The 26,275-nt window shown below is 44.8% G+C and overlaps 1 protein-coding gene across 1 annotated transcript in view; it reads right to left on the bottom strand.

Annotated features, from left to right (window-relative positions):
• The window catches only part of LOC124271045 (uncharacterized oxidoreductase MexAM1_META1p0182-like), a 31,511-nt gene extending 9,343 nt beyond the window's left edge, over window positions 1–22,168 (bottom strand). The window contains exons 1-5 of the mRNA XM_046706101.1: window positions 21,989–22,168; window positions 21,533–21,663; window positions 20,553–20,645; window positions 534–672; window positions 206–246 (exon numbers count right to left, since the gene is read on the bottom strand). Coding sequence (XP_046562057.1) covers window positions 206–246; window positions 534–672; window positions 20,553–20,645; window positions 21,533–21,663; window positions 21,989–22,025 — 441 coding nt within the window. The 5' untranslated portion in view covers window positions 22,026–22,168. The remainder of the gene's footprint in view (window positions 1–205; window positions 247–533; window positions 673–20,552; window positions 20,646–21,532; window positions 21,664–21,988) is intronic.
• Between the last annotated feature and the right edge of the window lie 4,107 nt (window positions 22,169–26,275).

The raw sequence follows: 26,275 nt of genomic DNA, 5'->3' as shown, positions 1-26,275 counted from the left end.
TTACAGACCGCCGCCATCTAGCTGGAATATAGCGGCGTAAAACTAAACTCACTCACTCACTCGGCACATGTCAAGGTTGTTTTACTTTTGAATACGAATGTGTCATTTTTCTAAAATGTGTTTGAAATAGCATATTCATCCGGGGTTGTGACTAGTTCTAATTGTGATGAGATGTAATTAAAGAAAAATAAACGAAAACACTCACAACGATATCTGTAATTGCACTAGAGATGTTGATTACATTTCCTGAAAAACAAACGTTATTCCAACTTAGAAATGCAAAGGGGTATTTAAACATGCATTGTTAAATGTCTTACTTTAGACCAGGGAAATAGCAAAGCGCCACCGAGTCTGGAAATCATCGATGACGCATCGGTGTTCGACAAATTGGAAGCATTTGACATCAGCTAGGTAACACGAATGATATTGACTGGTACACCACTTCCATGACACGCACACATGCTAGATCTAGGCTTATTCAATGACGCTCAAATCAGAGTGAGCATTATGTAACATACGTAAATCTTGTTTACCTTTTGTTTCAAGCAAATGTGGAAGAGCTAGTTTGGTGAGAAACACGTGGCTCTTCAGGTTGATGTCCAATATCTCGTCAAACTGTTCTTCCGGAAGTTTTTCCAGCGGCGAAACATACAGCACAGAGGCGTTATTGATCTAGAATGTGCAGAACAAACTCTTATGGCAACAACGACCATGACGGCCACAACTATAACGTCAGGTGTATGTAGTGTCTAGTCTATAACGTCAGGTGTATGTAGTGTCTAGTCTATAACGTCAGGTGTATGTAGTGTCTGGTCACTGTAACGCCAGGTGTATGTAGTGTCTAGTCTATAACGTCAGGTGTATGTAGTGCCTGGTCACTGTAACGTCATGTGTACGTAGTGTCTAGTCTATAACGTCAGGTGTATGTAGTGCCTGGTCACTGTAACGCCAGGTGTATGTAGCGTCTGGTCTATAACGTCAGGTGTATGTAGTGTCTGGTCACTGTAACGCCAGGTGTATGTAGTGTCTAGTCTATAACGTCAGGTGTATGTAGTGTCTGGTCACTATAACGTCAGGTGTATGTAGTGTCTGGTCACTGTAACGTCGGGTGTACGCAGTGTCTCGTCTATAACTTTGGGTGTATGTCATTTCTGGTCATTACAACGTCGGGTGTACGTATTGTCTGGTCACTATAACGTCGGGTGTATGTTGTGTCCGGTCACTATAACGCCGGGTGTATGCTGTGTCCGGTCACTATAACGCCCGGTGTATGTAGTGTCCGGTCGTTATTGTGTCGGGTGTATGAAGTGTCCGGTCACCATAACATCGAGTTACGTCGTGTCTGGTCACTATAACGTTGGGTGTACGTAGTGTCTGGTCTATAACTTTGGGTGTACGTAGTGACTGGTCACTGTAAAGTCGGGTGTACGTAGCATCTGGTCACTATAACGTCAGGTTACGTAGTGTCTGGAAACTGTAACGTCGGGTGTACGCAGAGTCTCGTCTATAAGGTTGGGTCTACGTCGTGTATAGTCACTATTGCTACGGGTGTATGTAGTGTCCGGTCACTATTGCTACGGGTGTATGTAGTGACTGGTCACTATAACGTCGGGTGTATGTAGTGTCCGATCACTATAACGTCGGGTGTATGTAGTATCCGGTCACTATTGCGTCGGGTGTATGTAGTGTCCGGTCACTATAACCTCGAGTGTACGTCGTGTCTGGTCACTATAACGTTGGGTGTATGTAGTGTCCGATCACTATAACGTCGGGTGTATGTAGTGTCTCGTCTACAAGGTTGGGTCTACGTCGCGTATAGTCACTATTGCTACGGGTGTATGTAGTGGCTGGTAACTATAACGTCGGGTGTATGTAGTGTCCGATCACTATAACGTCGGGTGTATGTAGTGTCCGGTCACTATTGCGTCGGGTGTATGTAGTGTCCGGTCTATATAACATCGAGTGTACGTCGTGTCTGCTCACTATAACGTCGGGTGTATGTAGTGACTGGTCACTGTAAAGTCGGGTGTACGTAGCGTCTGGTCACTATAACGTCAGGTTACGTAGTGTCCGGTCTATATAACATCGAGTGTACGTCGTGTCTGGTCACTATAACGTCGGGTGTATGTAGTGTCCGATCACTATAACGTCGGGTGTATGAAGTGCCCAGTTACTATTGAGTCGGGTGTATATAGTGTCCGGTCACTATAACGTCGGGTTTACGTTGTGTCTGGTCTATAACGTCGGGTGTACGTAGTGTCTGGTCACTGCAACGTCGGGTGTACGTAGTGTCTGGTCACTCTAACGTCAGGTTACGTAGTGTTTGGTCACTCTAACGTCGGGTGTACGTAGTGTCTTGTCACTATAACGTCAGTTACGTAGTGTTCTGTCACTGTAACGTCGGGTGTACGTAGTGTCTGGTCTATAACTTTTGGTGTACGTAGTGACTGGTCACTGTAAAGTCGGGTGTACGTAGCATCTGGTCACTATAACGTCAGGTTACGTAGTGTCTGGAAACTGTAACGTCGGGTGTACGCAGAGTCTCGTCTATAAGGTTGGGTCTACGTCGTGTATAGTCACTATTGCTACGGGTGTATGTAGTGTCCGGTCACCATTGCTACGGGTGTATGTAGTGACTGGTCACTATAACGTCGGGTGTATGTAGTGTCCGATCACTATAACGTCGGGTGTATGTAGTATCCGGTCACTATTGCGTCGGGTGTATGTAGTGTCCGGTCACTATAACCTCGAGTGTACGTCGTGTCTGGTCACTATAACGTTGGGTGTATGTAGTGTCCGATCACTATAAAGTCGGGTGTATGTAGTGTCTCGTCTACAAGGTTGGGTCTACGTCGCGTATAGTCACTATTGCTACGGGTGTATGTAGTGACTGGTCACTATAACGTCGGGTGTATGTAGTGTCCGATCACTATAACGTCGGGTGTATGTAGTGTCCGGTCACTATTGCGTCGGGTGTATGTAGTGTCCGGTCACTGCAACGTCGGGTGTATGTAGTATCCGGTCACTATTGCGTCGGGTGTATGTAGTGTCCGGTCACTATAACCTCGAGTGTACGTCGTGTCTGGTCACTATAAGGTTGGGTGTATGTAGTGTCCGATCACTATAACGTCGGGTGTATGTAGTGTCTCGTCTACAAGGTTGGGTCTACGTCGCGTATAGTCACTATTGCTACGGGTGTATGTAGTGACTGGTCACTATAACGTCGGGTGTATGTAGTGTCCGATCACTATAACGTCGGGTGTATGTAGTGTCCGGTCACTATTGCGTCGGGTGTATGTAGTGTCCGGTCACTATAACCTCGAGTGTACGTCGTGTCTGGTCACTATAACGTTGGGTGTATGTAGTGTCCGATCACTATAACGTCGGGTGTATGTAGTGTCTCGTCTACAAGGTTGGGTCTACGTCGCGTATAGTCACTATTGCTACGGGTGTATGTAGTGACTGGTCACTATAACGTCGGGTGTATGTAGTGTCCGATCACTATAACGTCGGGTGTATGAAGTGCCCAGTTACTATTGAGTCGGGTGTATATAGTGTCCGGTCACTATAATGTCGGGTTTACGTTGTGTCTGGTCTATAACGTCGGGTGTACGTAGTGTCTGGTCACTGCAACGTCGGGTGTACGTAGTGTCTGGTCACTCTAACGTCAGGTTACGTAGTGTTTGGTCACTATAACGTCGGGTGTACGTAGTGTCTTGTCACTATAACGTCAGTTACGTAGTGTTCTGTCACTGTAACGTCGGGTGTACGTAGTGTTTGGTTACTATACCGTCAGGTTACGTAGTGTCTGATCACTGTAGCGTCGGGTGTACGCAGTGTCTCGTCTATAAGGTTGGGCGTACGTCGTGTCTGGTTACTATAACGTCGGTAATACGTAGTGTCTGGTCACAATAACGTCGGGTGTACGTAGTGTCCGGTCACTATTGCTACGGTTGAATATAGTGTCTGGTCACTATTGCGTTGGGTGTATGTAGTGACTGGTCACTATAACGTCGGGTGTATGTAGTGTCTGATCACTATTGCTACGGGTGTATGTAGTGTCCGGTCACTATTGCGTTGGTTGTATGTAGTGACTGGTCACTATAATGTCGGATGTACGTAGTGTCCGGTCACTATTGCTACAGGTGTATGTAGTGTCCGGTCACTATTGCGTTGGTTGTATGTAGTGTGTGGTCACTATAACGTCAGGTGGATGTAGTGACCGATCAGTATCACGTCGGGTGTATGTAGTCTGTGGCTATCTAAGTCGGGAGTACGTTGTGTCTGGTCACTATAACGTCGGGTGTACGTAGTGTTCGGTTTCTATTGCTACGGGTGTATGTAGTGTCCGGTCACTATTGCGTTGGGTGTATGTAGTGTCTGGTCACTATAACGTCAGGTGTATGTAGTGTCCGATCAGTATCACGTCGGGTGCATGTAGTCTGTGGTTATTTAAGTAGGAAGTACGTTGTGTCTGGTCACTATAATGTTGGGTGTACGTAGTGTCTTGTCACTATAACGTCAATTACGTAGTGTCCTGTCACTGTAACGTCGGGTGTACGTTGTGTCTGGTCACTATGACGTCCGGTGTACGTATTGTATGGTTATATAAGTCGGGAGTACGTCGTGTTTTGTCACTATAACGTCGGATGTACGTAGTGTCTGGTTATATAAGTCGGGAGTACGTTGTGTCTGGTCACTATAAAGTCTGGTGTACGTAGTGTGTGGTTATATATGTCGGGTGTACGTTGTGTTTGGTCACTCTAACGTCGGGTGTACGCAGTGTCTCGTCTATAATGTTGGGCGTACGTCATGTCTGGTTACTATAACGTCGGTAATACGTAGTGTCTGGTCACTATATCGTCGGGTGTACGTAGTGTCTGGTCACTATAACGTCGGGTGTACGTAGTGTCCGGTCACTATTGCTACGGTTGTATGTAGTGTCCGGTCACTATTGCGTTGGGTGTATGTAGTGTCTGGTCACTATAACGTCAGGTGTATGTAGTGTCCGATGAGCATAACGTCGGGTGTATGTAGTGTGTGGTTATCTGAGTCGGGAGTACGTTGTGTCTGGTCACTATAATGTTTGGTGTACGTAGTGTGTGGTCACTATAATGTTGGGTGCACGTAGTGTGTGGTTATATAAGTCGGGAGTACGTTGTGTCTGGTCACTATAATGTTGGGTGTATGTAGTGACTGGTCACTATAACGTCGGGTGTATGTAGTGTCTGATCACTATTGCTACGGGTGTATGTAGTGTCCGGTCACTATTGCGTTGGTTGTATGTAGTGACTGGTCACTATAATGTCGGATGTACGTAGTGTCCGGTCACTATTGCTACGGGTGTATTTAGTGTCCGGTCACTATTGCGTTGGGTGTATGTAGTGTGTGGTCACTATAACGTCAGGTGGATGTAGTGTCCGATCAGTATCACTTCGGGTGTATGTAGTCTGTGGCTATCTGAGTCGGGAGTACGTTGTGTCTGGTCACTATAATGTTGGGTGTACGTAGTGTCGGGTCACTATAATGTTGGGTGTACGTAGTGTGTGGTTATATAAGTCGGGAATACGTTGTGTCTGGTCACTATAACGTTGGGTGTACGTAGTGTGTGGTCACTATTGCTACGGGTGTATGTAGTGTCCGGTCACTATTGCGTTGGGTGTATGTAGTGACTGGTCACTATAACGTTGGGTGTATGTAGTGTCCGATCAGTATAACGCCGGGTGTACGTAGTGTCTGGGTATCTAAGTAGGGAGTACGTTGTGTCTGGTCACTATAATTTTGGGTGTATGTACTGTCCGGTCACTATATCGTCGGGTGTACGTAGTGTCCCATCACTATTGCTACGGGTGTATGTAGTGTCCGGTCACTATTGCGTCGGGTGTCTGTAGTGTCTGGTCACTATAACGTCAGGTGTATGTAGTGTGTGGTTATCTAAGTCGGGAGGACGTTGTGTCTGGTCACTATAATGTTGGGTGTACGTAGTGTGTGGTCACTGTAACGGTCACTATAATGTTGGGTGTACGTAGTGTTTGGTTATAAGCCGGGAGTACCTTGTGTCTGGTCACTATAATGTTGGGTGTACGTATTGTGTGGTCCCTATTGCTAAGGGTGTATGTAGTGTCCGGTCACTATTGTGTTGGGTGTATGTAGTGACTGGTCACTATAACGTCGGGTGTATGTAGTGTGTGGTTATATAAGTCGGGAGGACGTTGTGTCTGGTCACTATAATGTTGGGTGTACGTAGTGTGTGGTTATACAAGTCGGGAGTACGTTGTGTCTGGTCACTATAATGTTGGGTGTACGTAGTGTGTGGTCACTGTAACGGCCACTATAATGTTGGGTGTACGTAGTGTCTGGTTATATAAGTCGGGAGTACGTTGTGTCTGGTCACTATAAGTCGGGAGGAGTACGTTGTGTCTGGTCACTATAATGTTGGGTGTACGTAGTGTGTGGTCACTGTAGCGTCGGGTGTACGTAGTGTCTGGTTATATAAGTCGGGAGTACGTTGTGTCTGGTCACTATAATGTTGGGTGTACGTAGTGTGTGGTCACTGTAGCGTCGGACGTACGTAGTGTCTGGTTATATAAGTCGGGAGTACGTTGTGTCTGGTCACTATAATGGTGGTTGTACGTTGTGTGTTGTCACTGTAACGTCGGGCGTACGTAGTGTCTGGTTATATAAGTCGGGAGTACGTTGTGTCTGGTTACTATAATGTTGGGTGTACGTAGTGTAAGGTCACTATCACGTCGGGTGTGCGTATTGTATGGTTATATAAGTCGGGAGTACGTTGTGTGTTGTCACTATAACGTCGGGTGTACGTAGTGTCTGGTTATATAAGTCGGGAGTACGTTGTGTCTGGTCACTATAACGTCTGGTGTATGTAGTGTGTGGTTATATAAGTCGGGTGTACGTCGTGTTTGGTCACTCTAACGTCGGGTGTACGCAGTGTCTCGTCTATAACTTTGGGTGTATGTCATTTCTGGTCATTACAACGTCGGGTGTACGTATTGTCTGGTCACTATAACGTCGGGTGTATGTTGTGTCCGGTCACTATAACGCCGGGTGTATGTTGTGTCCGGTCACTATAACGCCCGGTGTATGTAGTGTCCGGTCGTTATTGTGTCGGGTGTATGAAGTGTCCGGTCACCATAACATCGAGTTACGTCGTGTCTGGTCACTATAACGTTGGGTGTACGTAGTGTCTGGTCTATAACTTCGGGTGTACGTAGTGACTGGTCACTGTAAAGTTGGGTGTACGTAGCATCTGGTCACTATAACGTCAGGTTACGTAGTGTCTCGAAACTGTAACGTCGGGTGTATGTAGTGTCTCGTCTACAAGGTTGGGTCTACGTCGTGTATAGTCACTATTGCTACGGGTGTATGTAGTGTCCGGTCACTATTGATACGGGTGTATGTAGTGACTGGTCACTGTAAAGTCGGGTGTACGTAGCGTCTGGTCACTATAACGTCAGGTTACGTAGTGTCCGGTCTATATAACATCGAGTGTACGTCGTGTCTGGTCACTATAACGTCGGGTGTATGTAGTGTCCGATCACTATAACGTCGGGTGTACGTAGTGTCTGGTTATATAAGTCGGGAGTACGTTGTGTCTGGTCACTATAACGTCTGGTGTATGTAGTGTGTGGTTATATAAGTCGGGTGTACGTCGTGTTTGGTCACTCTAACGTCGGGTGTACGCAGTGTCTCGTCTATAACTTTGGGTGTATGTCATTTCTGGTCATTACAACGTCGGGTGTACGTATTGTCTGGTCACTATAACGTCGGGTGTATGTTGTGTCCGGTCACTATAACGCCCAGTGTATGTAGTGTCCGGTCGTTATTGTGTCGGGTGTATGTAGTGTCTTGTTATATAAGTCGGGAGAACGTTGTGTCTGGTCACTATAATGTTGGGTGTATGTAGTGTGTGGTCACTGTAACGTCGGGCGTATGTAGTGACTGGTCACTGTAAAGTCGGGTGTACGTAGCGTCTGGTCACTATAACGTCAGGTTACGTAGTGTCCGGTCTACGTTAGAGTGACCAAACACGACGTATGTAGTGTCTGGTTATATAAGTCGGGAGTACGTTGTGTCTGGTCACTATAATGTTGGGTGTATGTAGTGACTGGTCACTATAACGTCGGGTGTATGTAGGGTCTGATCACTATTGCTACGGGTGTATGTAGTGTCCGGTCACTATTGCGTTGGTTGTATGTAGTGACTGGTCACTATAATGTCGGATGTACGTAGTGTCCGGTCACTATTGCTACGGGTGTATTTAGTGTCCGGTCACTATTGCGTTGGGTGTATGTAGTGTGTGGTCACTATAACGTCAGGTGGATGTAGTGTCCGATCAGTATCACGTCGGGTGTATGTAGTCTGTGGCTATCTGAGTCGGGGAGTACGTTGTGTCTGGTCACTATAATGTTGGGTGTACGTAGTGTCGGGTCACTATAATGTTGGGTGTACGTAGTAGTGTGGTTATATAAGTCGGGAATACGTTGTGTCTGGTCACTATAACGTTGGGTGTACGTAGTGTGTGGTCACTATTGCTACGGGTGTATGTAGTGTCCGGTCACTATTGCGTTGGGTGTATGTAGTGACTGGTCACTATAACGTTTAAGTGTATGTAGTGTCCGATCAGTATAACGCCGGGTGTACGTAGTGTCTGGGTATCTAAGTAGGGGAGTACGTTGTGTCTGGTCACTATAATTTTGGGTGTATGTACTGTCCGGTCACTATATCGTCGGGTGTACGTAGTGTCCCATCACTATTGCTACGGGTGTATGTAGTGTCCGGTCACTATTGCGTCGGTGTCTGTAGTGTCTGGTCACTATAACGTCAGGTGTATGTAGTGTGTGGTTATCTAAGTCGGGAGGACGTTGTGTCTGGTCACTATAATGTTGGGTGTACGTAGTGTGTGGTCACTGTAACGGTCACTATAATGTTGGGTGTACGTAGTGTTTGGTTATAAGCCAGGGAGTACCTTGTGTCTGGTCACTATAATGTTGGGTGTACGTATTGTGTGGTCCCTATTGCTAAGGGTGTATGTAGTGTCCGGTCACTATTGTGTTGGGTGTATGTAGTGACTGGTCACTATAACGTCGGGTGTATGTAGTGTGTGGTTATATAAGTCGGGAGGACGTTGTGTCTGGTCACTATAATGTTGGGTGTACGTAGTGTGTGGTTATACAAGTCGGGAGTACGTTGTGTCTGGTCACTATAATGTTGGGTGTACGTAGTGTGTGGTTATACAAGTCGGGAGTACGTTGTAACTGGTCACTATAATGTTGGGTGTACGTAGTGGTCTGTAACGGTTATATAAGTCAGGGAGTACGTAGTGTCTGGTTATATAAGTCGGGGAGTACGTTGTGTCTGGTCACTATAATGTTGGGTGTACGTAGTGTGTGGTCACTGTAGCGTCGGACGTACGTAGTGTCTGGTTATATAAGTCGGGAGTACGTTGTGTCTGGTCACTATAATGGTGGTTGTACGTTGTGTGTTGTCACTGTAACGTCGGGCGTACGTAGTGTCTGGTTATATAAGTCGGGAGTACGTTGTGTCTGGTTACTATAATGTTGGGTGTACGTAGTGTGTGGTCACTATCACGTCGGGTGTGCGTATTGTATGGTTATATAAGTCGGGAGTACGTTGTGTGTTGTCACTATAACGTCGGGTGTACGTAGTGTCTGGTTATATAAGTCGGGAGTACGTTGTGTCTGGTCACTATAACGTCTGGTGTATGTAGTGTGTGGTTATATAAGTCGGGTGTACGTCGTGTTTGGTCACTCTAACGTCGGGTGTACGCAGTGTCTCGTCTATAACTTTGGGTGTATGTCATTTCTGGTCATTACAATGTCGGGTGTACGTATTGTCTGGTCACTATAACGTCGGGTGTATGTTGTGTCCGGTCACTATAACGCCGGGTGTATGTTGTGTCCGGTCACTATAACGCCCGGTGTATGTAGTGTCCGGTCGTTATTGTGTCGGGTGTATGAAGTGTCCGGTCACCATAACATCGAGTTACGTCGTGTCTGGTCACTATAACGTTGGGTGTACGTAGTGTCTGGTCTATAACTTCGGGTGTACGTAGTGACTGGTCACTGTAAAGTTGGGTGTACGTAGCATCTGGTCACTATAACGTCAGGTTACGTAGTGTCTCGAAACTGTAACGTCGGGTGTATGTAGTGTCTCGTCTACAAGGTTGGGTCTACGTCGTGTATAGTCACTATTGCTACGGGTGTATGTAGTGTCCGGTCACTATTGATACGGGTGTATGTAGTGACTGGTCACTGTAAAGTCGGGTGTACGTAGCGTCTGGTCACTATAACGTCAGGTTACGTAGTGTCCGGTCTATATAACATCGAGTGTACGTCGTGTCTGGTCACTATAACGTCGGGTGTATGTAGTGTCCGATCACTATAACGTCGGGTGTACGTAGTGTCTGGTTATATAAGTCGGGAGTACGTTGTGTCTGGTCACTATAACGTCTGGTGTATGTAGTGTGTGGTTATATAAGTCGGGTGTACGTCGTGTTTGGTCACTCTAACGTCGGGTGTACGCAGTGTCTCGTCTATAACTTTGGGTGTATGTCATTTCTGGTCATTACAACGTCAGATTGTACGTATTGTCTGGTCACTATAACGTCAGGGTGTATGTTGTGTCCGGTCACTATAACGCCCAGTGTATGTAGTGTCCGGTCGTTATTGTGTCGGGTGTATGTAGTGTCTTGTTATATAAGTCGGAGAACGTTGTGTCTGGTCACTATAATGTTGGGTGTATGTAGTGTGTGGTCACTGTAACGTCGGGCGTATGTAGTGACTGGTCACTGTAAAGTCGGGTGTACGTAGCGTCTGGTCACTATAACGTCAGGTTACGTAGTGTCCGGTCTACGTTAGAGTGACCAAACACGACGTATGTAGTGTCTGGTTATATAAGTCGGGAGTACGTTGTGTCTGGTCACTATAATGTTGGGTGTATGTAGTGACTGGTCACTATAACGTCGGGTGTATGTAGTGTCTGATCACTATTGCTACGGGTGTATGTAGTGTCCGGTCACTATTGCGTTGGTTGCATGTAGTGACTGGTCACTATAATGTCGGATGTACGTAGTGTCCGGTCACTATTGCTACGGGTGTATGTAGTGTCCGGTCACTATTGCGTTGGGTGTATGTAGTGTGTGGTGACTATAACGTCAGGTGGATGTAGTGTCCGATCAGTATCACGTAGGGTGTATGTAGTCTGTGGCTATCTAAGTCCGGAGTACGTTGTGTCTGGTCACTATAATGTTGGGTGTACGTAGTGTCGGGTCACTATAATGTTCGGTGTACGTAGTGTGTGGTTATATAAGTCGGGAATACGTTGTGTCTGGTCACTATAACGTTGGGTGTACGTAGTGTGTGGTCACTATTGCTACGGGTGTATGTAGTGTCCGGTCACTATTGTGTTGGGTGTATGTAGTGACTGGTCACTATAACGTCGGGTGTACGTAGTGTCCGGTCACTATTGCTACGGGTGTATGTAGTGTCCGGTCACTAATGCGTTGGGTGTATGTAGTGACTGGTCACTATAATGTTGGGTGTATGTAGTGACTGGTCACTATAACGTCGGGTGTATGTAGTGTGTGGTTATATAAGTCGGGAGGACGTTGTGTCTGGTCACTATAATGTTGGGTGTACGTAGTGTGTGGACAGTGTAGTGTCCGATCAGTATCACGTCGGGTGTATGTAGTCTGTGGCTATCTAAGTCCGGAGTACGTTGTGTCTGGTCACTATAATGTTGGGTGTACGTAGTGTCGGGTCACTATAATGTTGGGTGTACGTAGTGTGTGGTTATATAAGTCGGGAGTACGTTGTGTCTGGTCACTGTAATGTTGGGTGTACGTAGTGTATGGTCACTATTACGTCGGGTGTACGTATTGTATGGTTATATAAGTCGGGAGTACGTCGTGTGTGGTTATATACGGGTGTATGTAGTGTCCGGTCACTATTGCGTTGGGTGTATGTAGTGTGTGGTGACTATAACGTCAGGTGGATGTAGTGTCCGATCAGTATCACGTCGGGTGTATGTAGTCTGTGGCTATCTAAGTCCGGAGTACGTTGTGTCTGGTCACTATAATGTTGGGTGTACGTAGTGTCGGGTCACTATAATGTTGGGTGTACGTAGTGTGTGGTTATATAAGTCGGGAATACGTTGTGTCTGGTCACTATAACGTTGGGTGTACGTAGTGTGTGGTCACTATTGCTACGGGTGTATGTAGTGTCCGGTCACTATTGTGTTGGGTGTATGTAGTGACTGGTCACTATAACGTCGGGTGTACGTAGTGTCCGGTCACTATTGCTACGGGTGTATGTAGTGTCCGGTCACTAATGCGTTGGGTGTATGTAGTGACTGGTCACTATATTGTTGGGTGTATGTAGTGACTGGTCACTATAACGTCGGGTGTATGTAGTGTGTGGTTATATAAGTCGGGAGGACGTTGTGTCTGGTCACTATAATGTTGGGTGTACGTAGTGTGTGGTTATATACGTCGGTAATACGTAGTGTCTGGTCACTATATCGTCGGGTGTACGTAGTGTCTGGTCACTATAACGTCGGGTGTACGTAGTGTCCGGTCACTATTGCTACGGTTGTATGTAGTGTCTGGTCACTATTGCATTGGGTCTATGTCATTTCTGGTCACTATAACGTCAGGTGTATGTAGTGTCCGATCGGTATAACGTCGGGTGTATGTAGTGTGTGCTTATCTAAGTCGGGAGTACGTCGTGTCTGGTCACTATAATGCTGGGTGTACGTAGTTTGTGGTCACTATAATATTGGGTGTACGTAGTTTGTGGTCACTCTAACGTCGGGTGTATGTAGTGTCTGGTCACTATAACGTCGGGTGTACGTAGTGTCCGGTCACTATTGCTACGGTTGTATGTAGTGTCTGGTCACTATTGCATTGGGTCTATGTCATTTCTGGTCACTATAACGTCAGGTGTATGTAGTGTCCGATCGGTATAACGTCGGGTGTATGTAGTGTGTGGTTATATAAGTCGGGAGTACCTTGTGTCTGGTCACTATAATGTTGGGTGTACGTAGTTTGTGGTCACTGTGACGTCGGTTGTATGTAGTGTCTGGTTATATAAGTCCGGAGTACGTTGTGTCTGGTCACTATAATGTTGGGTGTACGTAGTTTGTGGTGTCTATAATGTCTGTTGTCCGTAGTGTCTTGTTATATAAGTCAGGAGTTCGTTGTGTCTGGTCACTCTAATGTTGGGTCTACGTTGTTTGTGGTCACTATAATGTTGGGTGTACGAATTTTTGGTCCCTATTGCTAAGGGTGTATGTAGTGTCCGGTCACTATTGCGTTGGGTGTATGTAGTGACTGGTCACTATAACGTTGGGTGTACGTAGTGTTCGGTTTCTATTGCTACGGGTGTATGTAGTGTCCGGTCACTATTGCGTTGGGTGTATGTAGTGTCTGGTCACTATAACGTCAGGTGTATGTAGTGTCCGATCAGTATCACGTCGGCTGCATGTAGTCTGTGGTTATTTAAGTAGGAAGTACGTTGTGTCTGGTCACTATAATGTTGGGTGTACGTAGTGTCTTGTCACTATAACGTCAATTACGTAGTGTCCTGTCACTGTAACGTCGGGTGTACGTTGTGTCTGGTCACTATGACGTCCGGTGTACGTATTGTATGGTTATATAAGTCGGGAGTACGTCGTGTTTTGTCACTATAACGTCGGATGTACGTAGTGTCTGGTTATATAAGTCGGGGAGTACGTTGTGTCTGGTCACTATAACGTCTGGTGTACGTAGTGTGTGGTTATATAAGTCGGGTGTACGTTGTGTTTGGTCACTCTAACGTCGGGTGTACGCAGTGTCTCGTCTATAAGGTTGGGCGTACGTCGTGTCTGGTTACTATAACGTCGGTAATACGTAGTGTCTGGTCACTATATCGTCGGGTGTACGTAGTGTCTGGTCACTATAACGTCGGGTGTACATAGTGTCCGGTCACTATTGCTACGGTTGTATGTAGTGACTGGTCACTATAACGTCGGGTATATGTAGTGTCCGGTCACTATTGCTACGGGTGTATGTAGTGTCCGGTCACTATAACCTCGAGTGTACGTCGTGTCTGGTCACTATAACGTTGGGTGTATGTAGTGTCCGATCACTATAACGTCGGGTGTATGTAGTGTCTCGTCTACAAGGTTGGGTCTACGTCGCGTATAGTCACTATTGCTACGGGTGTATGTAGTGATTGGTCACTATTGATACGGGTGTATGTAGTGACTGGTCACTATAACGTCAGGTTACGTAGTGTCCGGTCTATATAACATCGAGTGTACGTCGTGTCTGGTCACTATAACGTTGGGTGTATGTAGTGTCCGATCAATATAACGTCGGGTGTACGTAGTGTCTGGTTATATAAGTCGGGAGTACGTTGTGTCTGGTCACTATAACGTCAGGTTACGTAGTGTTCGGTCTATATAACATCGAGTGTACGTCGTGTCTGGTCACTATAACGTTGGGTGTATGTAGTGTCCGATCAATATAACGTCGGGTGTACGTAGTGTCTGGTTATATAAGTCGGGAGTACGTTGTGTCTGGTCACTATAACGTCTGGTGTATGTAGTGTGTGGTTATATAAGTCGGGTGTACGTCGTGTTTGGTCACTCTAACGTCGGGTGTACGCAGTGTCTCGTCTATAACTTTGTGTGTATGTCATTTCTGGTCATTACAACGTCGGGTGTACGTATTGTCTGGTCACTATAACGCCGGGTGTATGTTGTGTCCGGTCACTATAACGCCCAGTGTATGTAGTGTCCGGTCGTTATTGTGTCGGGTGTATGTAGTGTCTTGTTATATAAGTCGGGAGAACGTTGTGTCTGGTCACTATAATGTTGGGTGTATGTAGTGTGTGGTCACTGTAACGTCGGGCGTATGTAGTGTCTGGTTATATAAGTCGGGAGTACGTTGTGTCTGGTCACTATAATGTTGGGTGTATGTAGTGACTGGTCACTATAACGTCGGGTGTATGTAGTGTCTGATCACTATTGCTACGGGTGTATGTAGTGTCCGGTCACTATTGCGTTGGTTGTATGTAGTGACTGGTCACTATAATGTCGGATGTACGTAGTGTCCGGTCACTATTGCTACGGGTGTATATGTAGTGTCCGGTCACTATTGCGTTGGGTGTATGTAGTGTGTGGTGACTATAACGTCAGGTGGATGTAGTGTCCGATCAGTATCACGTCGGGTGTATGTAGTGTGTGGCTATCTAAGTCCGGAGTACGTTGTGTCTGGTCACTATAATGTTGGGTGTACGTAGTGTCGGGTCACTATAATGTTGGGTGTACGTAGTGTGTGGTTATATAAGTCGGGAATACGTTGTGTCTGGTCACTATAACGTTGGGTGTACGTAGTGTGTGGTCACTATTGCGTTTGGTGTATGTAGTGACTGGTCACTATAACGTTGGGTGTATGTAGTGTCCCATCAGTATAACGTCGGGTGTACGTAGTGTCTGGGTATCTAAGTAGGGAGTACGTTGTGTCTGGTCACTATAATTTTGGGTGTATGTACTGTCCGGTCACTATATCGTCGGGTGTACGTAGTGTCCCATCACTATTGCTACGGGTGTATGTAGTGTCCGGTCACTATTGCGTCAGGTGTCTGTAGTGTCTGGTCACTATAACGTCAGGTGTATGTAGTGTGTGGTTATCTAAGTCGGGAGGACGTTGTGTCTGGTCACTATAATGTTGGGTGTACGTAGTGTGTGGTCACTGTAACGGTCACTATAATGTTGGGTGTACGTAGTGTTTGGTTATATAAGCCGGGAGTACCTTGTGTCTGGTCACTATAATGTTGGGTGTACGTAGTGTCCGATCAATATAACGTCGGGTGTACGTAGTGTCTGGTTATATAAGTCGGGAGTACGTTGTGTCTGGTCACTATAACGTCTGGTGTATGTAGTGTGTGGTTATATAAGTCGGGTGTACGTCGTGTTTGGTCACTCTAACGTCGGGTGTACGCAGTGTCTCGTCTATAACTTTGTGTGTATGTCATTTCTGGTCATTACAACGTCGGGTGTACGTATTGTCTGGTCACTATAACGTCGGGTGTATGTTGTGTCCGGTCACTATAACGCCCAGTGTATGTAGTGTCCGGTCGTTATTGTGTCGGGTGTATGTAGTGTCTTGTTATATAAGTCGGGAGAACGTTGTGTCTGGTCACTATAATGTTGGGTGTATGTAGTGTGTGGTCACTGTAACGTCGGGCGTATGTAGTGTCTGGTTATATAAGTCGGGAGTACGTTGTGTCTGGTCACTATAATGTTGGGTGTATGTAGTGACTGGTCACTATAACGTCGGGTGTATGTAGTGTCTGATCACTATTGCTACGGGTGTATGTAGTGTCCGGTCACTATTGCGTTGGTTGTATGTAGTGACTGGTCACTATAATGTCGGATGTACGTAGTGTCCGGTCACTATTGCTACGGGTGTATGTAGTGTCCGGTCACTATTGCGTTGGGTGTATGTAGTGTGTGGTGACTATAACGTCAGGTGGATGTAGTGTCCGATCAGTATCACGTCGGGTGTATGTAGTGTGTGGCTATCTAAGTCCGGAGTACGTTGTGTCTGGTCACTATAATGTTGGGTGTACGTAGTGTCGGGTCACTATAATGTTGGGTGTACGTAGTGTGTGGTTATATAAGTCGGGAATACGTTGTGTCTGGTCACTATAACGTTGGGTGTACGTAGTGTGTGGTCACTATTGCGTTTGGTGTATGTAGTGACTGGTCACTATAACGTTGGGTGTATGTAGTGTCCCATCAGTATAACGTCGGGTGTACGTAGTGTCTGGGTATCTAAGTAGGGAGTACGTTGTGTCTGGTCACTATAATTTTGGGTGTATGTACTGTCCGGTCACTATATCGTCGGGTGTACGTAGTGTCCCATCACTATTGCTACGGGTGTATGTAGTGTCCGGTCACTATTGCGTCAGGTGTCTGTAGTGTCTGGTCACTATAACGTCAGGTGTATGTAGTGTGTGGTTATCTAAGTCGGGAGGACGTTGTGTCTGGTCACTATAATGTTGGGTGTACGTAGTGTGTGGTCACTGTAACGGTCACTATAATGTTGGGTGTACGTAGTGTTTGGTTATATAAGCCGGGAGTACCTTGTGTCTGGTCACTATAATGTTGGGTGTACGTAGTTTGTGGTCACTATAATGTTGGGTGTACGTATTGTGTGGTCCCTATTGCTAAGGGTGTATGTAGTGTCCGGTCACTATTGTGTTGGGTGTATGTAGTGACTGGTCACTATAACGTCGGGTGTGCGTAGTGTCCGGTCACTATTGCTACGGGTGTATGTAGTGTCCGGTCACTAATGCGTTGGGTGTATGTAGTGACTGGTCACTATAATGTTGGGTGTATGTAGTGACTGGTCACTATAACGTCGGGTGTATGTAGTGTGTGGTTATATAAGTCGGGAGGACGTTGTGTCTGGTCACTATAATGTTGGGTGTACGTAGTGTGTGGTTATATAAGTCGGGAGTACGTTGTGTCTGGTCACTATAATGTTGGGTGTACGTAGTGTGTGGTCACTATTACGTCGGGTGTACGTATTGTATGGTTATATAAGTCGGGAGTACGTCGTGTTTTGTCACTATAACGTCGGGTGTACGTAATGTCTGGTTATATAAGTCGGGAGTACGTTGGGTGTACGTAGTTTGTGGTGACTATAATGTCCGGTGTACGTAGTGTCTTGTTATATAAGTCGGGAGTTCGTTGTGTCTGGTCACTATAATGTCTGGTGTACGTAGTGTGTGGTTCTATAAGTCGGGTGTACGTTGTGTTTGGTCACTCTAACGTCGGGTGTACGCAGTGTCTCGTCTATAAGGTTGGGCGTACGTCGTGTCTGGTTACTATAACGTCGGTAATACGTAGTGTCTGGTCACTATATCGTCGGGTGTACGTAGTGTCTGGTCACTATAACGTCGGGTGTACGTAGTGTCCGGTCACTATTGCTACGGTTGTATGTAGTGTCTGGTCACTATTGCATTGGGTCTATGTCATTTCTGGTCACTATAACGTCAGGTGTATGTAGTGTCCGATCGGTATAACGTCGGGTGTATGTAGTGTGTGGTTATCTAAGTCGGGAGTACGTCGTGTCTGGTCACTATAATGTTGGGTGTACGTAGTTTGTGGTCACTATAATGTTGGGTGTACGTAGTTTGTGGTCACTCTAACGTCGGGTGTATGTAGTGTCTGGTTATATAAGTCGGGAGTACCTTGTGTCTGGTCACTATAATGTTGGGTGTACGTATTTTGTGGTCACTGTGACGTCGGTTGTATGTAGTGTCTGTTATATAAGTCCGGAGTACGTTGTGTCTGGTCACTATAATGTTGGGTGTACGTAGTTTGTTGTGTCTATAATGTCTGTTGTACGTAGTGTCTTGTTATATAAGTCAGGAGTTCGTTGTGTCTGGTGACTCTAATGTTGGGTCTACGTTGTTTGTGGTCACTATAATGTTGGGTGTACGAATTTTTGGTCCCTATTGCTAAGGGTGTATGTAGTGTCCGGTCACTATTGCGTTGGGTGTATGTAGTGACTGGTCACTATAACGTCGGGTGTACGTAGCGTTTGGTTTCTATTGCTACGGGTGTATGTAGTGTCCGGTCACTATTGCGTTGGGTATATGTAGTGTCTGGTCACTATAACGTCAGGTGTATGTAGTGTCCAATCAGTATCACGTCGGGTGCATGTAGTCTGTGGTTATTTAAGTAGGAAGTACGTTGTGTCTGGTCACTATAATGTTGGGTGTACGTAGTGTCTTGTCACTATAACGTCAATTACGTAGTGTCCTGTCACTGTAACGTCGGATGTACGTTGTGTCTGGTCACTATGACGTCGGGTGTACGTATTGTATGGTTATATAAGTCGGGAGTACGTCGTGTTTTGTCACTATAACGTCGGATGTACGTAGTGTCTGGTTATATAAGTCGGGAGTACGTTGTGTCTGGTCACTATAACGTCTGGTGTACGTAGTGTGTGGTTATATAAGTCGGGTGTACGTTGTGTTTGGTCACTCTAACGTCGGGTGTACGCAGTGTCTCGTCTATAAGGTTGGGCGTACGTCGTGTCTGGTTACTATAACGTCGGTAATACGTAGTGTCTGGTCACTATATCGTCGGGTGTATGTAGTGTCTGGTCACTATAACGTCGGGTGTACGTAGTGTCCGGTCACTATTGCTACGGTTGTATGTAGTGTCCGGTCACTATTGCGTTGGGTGTATGTAGTGTCTGGTCACTATAACGTCAGGTGTATGTAGTGTCCGATGAGTATAACGTCGGGTGTATGTAGTGTGTGGTTATCTGAGTCGGGAGTACGTTGTGTCTGGTCACTATAATGTTTGGTGTACGTAGTGTGTGGTCACTATAATGTTGGGTGTACGTAGTGTGTGGTTATATAAGTCGGGAGTACGTTGTGTCTGGTCACTATAATGTTGGGTGTACGTAGTTTGTGGTCACTATAATGTTGGGTGTACGTAGTTTGTGGTCACTCTAACGTCGGGAGTATGTAGTGTCTGGTTATATAAGTCGGGTGTACCTTGTGTCTGGTCACTATAATGTTGGGTGTACGTAGTTTGTGGTCACTGTAACGTCGGTTGTATGTAGTGTCTGGTTATATAAGTCGGGAGTACGTTGTGTCTGGTCACTGTAATGTTGGGTGTACGTAGTTTGTGGTGACTATAATGTCCGGTGTACGTAGTGTCTTGTTATATAAGTCGGGAGTTCGTTGTGTCTGGTCACTATAATGTTGGGTGTACGTAGTTTGTGGTCACTGTAATGTTGGGTGTACGTAGTGTGTGGTCACTGTAACGTCGGGTGTACGTAGTGTCTGATTATATAAGTCGGGAGTACGTTGTGTCTGGTCACTATAATGTTGGGTGTACGTAGTTTGTGGTCACTATAACGTCGAGTGTACGTAGTGTTCGGTTCCTATTGCTACGGGTGTATGTAGTGTCCGGTCACTATTGCGTCGGGTGTATGTAGTGACTGGTCACTATAACGCTGGGTGTATGTAGTGTCCGATCAGTATAACGTCGGGCGTATGAAGTGTCTGGTTATATAAGTCGGGAGTACGTTGTGTCTGGTCACTATAATGTTGGGTGTACGTAGTGTCGGGTCACTATAATGTTGGGTGTACGTAGTGTGTGGTCACTGTAACGTCGGGTGTACGTAGTGTCTGCTTATATAAGTCGGGAGTACGTTGTGTCTGGTCACTATAATGTTGGGTGTACGTAGTTTGTGGTCACTATAATGTTGGGTGTACGTAGTGTGTGGTCACTATAATGTTGGGTGTACGTAGTGTGTAGTCACTATGACGTCGGGTGTACGTAGTGTCTGGTTATATAAGTCGGGAGTACGTCGTGTTTGGTCCTATAACGTCGGGTGTACGCAGTGTCTGGCCTATACCGTCGGACATACGTAGTGTTTGTTCTTTACAACGTCTAACGTCAGTCGGGAGAATGTAGAGTTTAAACAATGCACTAACCAGGACGTCGATCTTGCCATATTTTTCAATGGTTCTGAAAATGAGCGTCTTCCTGAATTCCGCTTTCCTCAGGTCCCCGATTGCCGTCAGCATCTAAAACATATACATCTGGAATATATACTCGAAAATAACAGATAATTACAGAAACACAAACAGCTATCTAATGATAGAAACAGATGGATAGAAAACGAAAGTACTAGGTGTAGCATTATAATCAGCAGAACATATTTGCGTTGTGATGTAAGGATACAAACAGAAGAAAGACGACAGGATTTTGTTGCTATAACATTTGAGACGCGGGAACAATAATAGGTCAAACGTTCGTCTCCATGGCGTAGTATGGTCCGGATTTATCGCCATATGACAATATCAAAGAGACGGGCCAAGGTCGGCTGACGTAGCAGATGACCTTAGACGTCGGTGTTCAGGTCTCTCGATGATGCCCCAGAGGTGCCATGTTGTTGAAAAGGCCAGAGTTTTGACCCACAAAGCGTTCGTAACGTTACGACCTGTCGTAACTCTATAGTTTATCGTAGGCTAACGAATGTCGGAGCGCTACGAACCCTTGAGAATCGGGAATCAGGATTACTGGGTTGCTGTATGATGTTGTATGTAAGTAAATCGGGTCTGAACCAGGCAATCCAGTGATTGTCACCATGATACGATGACATAGCATGTGTTTATGAATCACCATGAAAAAGTGATGATAACAGGTGTTCGCGAAAAGGTGAGCGTATCCTGCCCCACCGGCGGAACCCGTTATATACATATGCTCAGTCTAGTCAATTGTTTACCTGAAATAATTCGGAAACGTATGGTATAAGTCAAAATAGGGAATTGCATCGGACATTACTTTGTCACTGATGCATCAAATTTGGAAATTTCCTCCCCATGTTTATCATAAAACTTCTTGAAAGCTTTACTGAGGTCTTGAATGTTGTAACCTTGATCAAACAACTTCATGTAAACACGTGAGTCACCTTATCGTTGCCAAGGCCTGTCTGTTTGGCCACAGCCGCAAGGTTCTCCTGCTTACGACCAGTCAGAGAGAGTCGACATCCGCGCTTGGCGAACAAGACAGCCATGCTCGCTCCTAAACCGGAACTTGCGCCTTCATGGAAACAAAACTGACTTTATATTTATTCAAAATACAAACTATTCCTTCTCTTTAAAATGTCTGTTTGTAAGTGTAAGTTCATTGTACGTGGCTTCTTGTAGTTACAGTTCAATGCATATCTTCCAGTTGCCACATCTATTTGAAAATATTAATATTAGAGATTCAGATAGTCAGAAAAACATATCAATACCCTGTTGATGAGTACTTCTAAACTTCAAGTTAAAATGATGCGGCGACTGCGTCTGTCCTGAGAGAGAGGCTGGTTCTTAAAGACCCCAACAATCATACGTTTTTAGATATTAAATCTGTAGCATGATACCTGTTATAATGACGACTTTCCCTTTTAAAGATTCCATTTTCTGAAGTAAAGTCCTTCTTCACTTCTTGCTAGAAAACAATACAATTCCTCATGATACCAAAGGTAAATTGTAGAACATGTATGAATACCAAACTGTTCTTATAATAACAAGAACAAGAACAACAACAGCAGCAGCAGCAACAACAACAACGAGAATGCTGCTGCTGCTGATCAGATGATGATGATGAAGAGGCGGAGGAATAAAAGATAAATAAACTAACGAAGGTTTCGATGGAGCTCGATTGTTATACCTTCCGATACCATCATCACAGTTAACTATTGATATTTGAACTGAATGAATGAATGTATGAATGAATGAATGACTTTATTTGGTGATGAGGCCACATGCCCTTTACACAGTGTATTACATCTGGGAAAATTCAGAAACACAGGGAGCGCCTGTAAAATCAGAGGTACCGATGACAACAGAGGCAATAACTGTCAATGGCAAGCATCAATATGAGAAGTGATCATGGTGATGGAAACTTATTTCGCAATTCAAATGCAAGAAATGTGTACATTCCCAGATTAGTTATTATTTCCATATGACATAATGGCAGCTGCTTAAACTTATCGAGAGATGGAAATTCCCAGAAATATTTTGGGAAAAGATGTTTTCTGAGATCATCGTAAAATGAACATTCTAAGGTGAAGTGGAACTCAGTTTCTATCACAGGAATAACACAAATAGGACATAATTGCTGATCTCTTGTCCTAATTTCCGACCATGTTTAATCATGAGATTGATATTCGAACTTGTCAACCACGTTACGCTGAGCTGTCAAATTTCCAGTGGTGTTCAAAATACACTCCAAAATACTGTTACACCACGCTGCAAGTCCCCCCTAAACGCACCATGCTTCCGTTCGTTCTCCCTTATGCTGTAGAAACGTTGCTTTCCATCAGCTCGGAATAGAAAGAACTTTGAAGACGACCTTCTGCTAATCACGTCGCTGCCAAAGACGTATAATCTGACTTACTATGTTTCTGATCTCAATACCTGTCCCCAGTAAGGTCTGTAAGCACTAATTCCTGGAGCGAGTGAGTGAGTTTAGTTTAACACCGCACTGAACAATATTCCAGCTATATGGTGGCGGTCTGTAAATAATCGAGTCTGGACCAGACAATTCAGTGATCAACAATATGAGCATCGATCTGCGCAATTGGGAACTGATGACATGTGTCAACCAAGCCAGCAAGCCTGACCACCCGATCTCGTTAGTCGCCTCTTACGACAAGCATGGGTTACTGAAGATCAATACTAACCCGGATCTTCACGGGTCCCTAATTCCTAGAACCCCGGGTCATCTGGCCATAGCCTGTCGATTTCCGTAGATGCAAAGTACGTAAGTACCCGTCTTAACTGGGCGTAGTTACCCAGGGTCTGCTTGTTCTTGACCTATCTGATGTTTGCCCGATCAACGATGTCTTTTGCCCTGACTCCGGGTTACATATTTCCAATTGCACATCGCTTGATGTCACGGGAACAGTGGAATGGAAAGTTACCGAAGCATCAGTTACCAATCATGCAATTCAAGAATTGTATATTAGGTAGAATAAAAGAATAATGTAATATTGGATAAATGCATTTTATCGATCGTTGAGTGAGCGAGTTGAGTTTCACGCGGCTTTTAGCAATATTCCAGCAATTTCACGGCAGGGGACAGCAGAAATAGGCTTCACACATTGTACCCATGTGGGGAATCGAACCCGGGTCTTCGTCGTGACAGCGAACGCTTTAACCACTAGGCTACCCAACCACCCCTTATCGTTATGCAGTTATAAGAGAGACAAGTACATCCAAAACAATATAGAAATAAATTCGGCAAAAATGAATCACACAAATGGAATTATTTGACACGCTTGAACAGGTTGTGTATAATAAGTTCAAAACAGTTGTATACTATATTGATATATGTTTTCGGAAAAACTCGCAGTAATATATTTTCATGTAGGAATTCGTTTGTTGTATACGCTGCAGCCGGTCATTAGCCGGATATACCTTAATGGCCTAAAAACCAGGGGATGATATAATGAGCAACTCATCGGATATATAATAAATACTGCCCTTCTTCTACATCACTGATGTAAAGATAAAAGAGTTTACATACTAAAGAGTTTAGTATGCATGAACAGGTACCAGCTCACAACTTCCATAGAATTGTTCTTAAATGACAAACAGTAACCACCAAGGGGTTAAAGTATAAATTTGTTACTTACATATGAACAGTCTGAAACCAACTCGCTCTGTTTGAATATCCTGACGAATGTGAAAACTAGTTGGGCGGATTTGATCAAGTAGCACTTTATATAGGCACAGGATACCTCGTCTCCGATTAATCTGCGCATGCGTATTATGCAGACATACGAAATACGGTCACCCTTTCCAAAACACAAAAGAGTACTTAAGACTATTTCGATTCAGATTCGCTGTCTGGTTAGTATCTGATTCCGTATTAACATACCACAATCATCTGCGAAATAATACAGATTTAACAAAACATCTATATTTTTATGAATAACATCATCAATGGATTGTATACGTCATCTTTGATGTATGTTATGGGCAGTTATTTTCAGTTTATGGTTGAGCCAAGTAGAACTATATATCCTATCAATTATACATCCATCCCAAGCTATTCTGTGACAGCTCTTTTTCAAGAATAATATCGCCATAATTCTTGTATTCCTGCAGAAAATCAACTTTTCTGTCGAAATATAGTTATAAATATGTAATACCTAGTTTTGTAATACCAATTTGAATAGATGCATATTCATAGAAGAAAATGTATCTGTCCTTCGCATTAAGTGATGCAAATGAGTATTGAAAATATCATTTTCTCCTTTCCAATTCGTCATGATAATACAGTAATGTGATGCTGTCCCCAAAGTGGCACAACACGTGCAGCATGTGGATTGGCAACGTGAGAGGTAAGCAATATAAGTTGTTCACTGGTCACGAGGGTGACATGACTTGATGTACCCCCTACGTATAAGAACCGGTTTCGATTATCCACACGGGTACAATGTGTGAAGCCCATTTCTGTCGTCCCCCGCCATGATATTGCTGGAATATTGCTAAAAGCGGCGTAAAACTCAACTCAACCACTCCTTTATTTCTGGTGCAGGTGGATAAGTTAATGGAAGGAAATTGAACAGTCGATATTGCTAAAAGCGGCGTAAAACTGGACTCACCCACTCACTACTGCCTAAGTTTAAACCAACAAAAGGGAGGCAACCACTTTTGATTTTTGCATTTTAGTATCATAATCTATAAAAATCTCTTTCACGTAAATGGTTGCCTTGACCAATAATTATTCCCTCAAAGATACTAGAGTTGTGCAGGATTGCATCTATTAGGCAAGATATTATCAACGGTCTCGAACTTCGATATTAACGGTCCTTGGTTTGCCATTATCCACCAACAGGTAAATCGTCACCTCGGATTTCCTGCACAAGGTGACGCGTGTGTGATATAACTGTTTTGTTTGCTTGTTGCTGCTTGTTAGGGCCCCACTCACAATATTCCAGCTACATGGCGGTGGTCTGTAAATAATCGTGTCTGGTTCAGATTATCCAGTGATCAACAGCGTGAGCATCGATGACATGTGTCAACCAAATCAGTGAGCCTGACCCTGTTGGTCGCCTCTTTCGACAACCATAGGTTACTGAAGATTAAGTCTAACTCGGATCTTCACGGGTAGCACTGATGTAACTGAAAACACCGTACGTTTTCATTTATACATGAAGTAAAAAAGGCGGTAAGCCAACAATTATACTTGCCAAGATGTAAGACAAGGTGTCACGAGTGCAATATTTACGTTGGGTTTGAAGCGTGACAACTGTATTCATTTATTGTTTTTACAGGTGGTCCAGCAGTATCAGTAGTGATTATTGCTCCTGTGCCAGGATCCGCTGAATTTTGGTTCAAACCCCAGTTTCCGTCCGCTCTTGTCCTATGGAACATTGTTACCAAACTTATGGGTATGTATGCTTGACCTGATTACATTTCTTGGCACCAACACCTACTCTTTGATAAACGTCACTTCGGTCTTCCCTCCACAGTAAGATCACATATCGTGATCAAAATAATTTAAATAACAGTTTAACATCAGACACACAAAGAATGTTCATGAGTAATGTCCGTGTCACAATTGATCTCCAGCATCCCTTGCTTGTCGTAAGAGGCGGCTAACTTGAACGGGTAGTCAGGCTCGCTGACTTGATTGATGCATGTCGCCGTATCCC

This window comes from Haliotis rubra, unplaced genomic scaffold (assembly GCF_003918875.1).
Source record: "Haliotis rubra isolate DU_JTF1 unplaced genomic scaffold, ASM391887v1 Scf157, whole genome shotgun sequence".
NCBI lineage: Eukaryota > Metazoa > Mollusca > Gastropoda > Lepetellida > Haliotidae > Haliotis > Haliotis rubra.
Note: the sequence above shows the minus strand (reverse complement) of the source record. Positions and strands in the feature narration are given on the sequence as shown.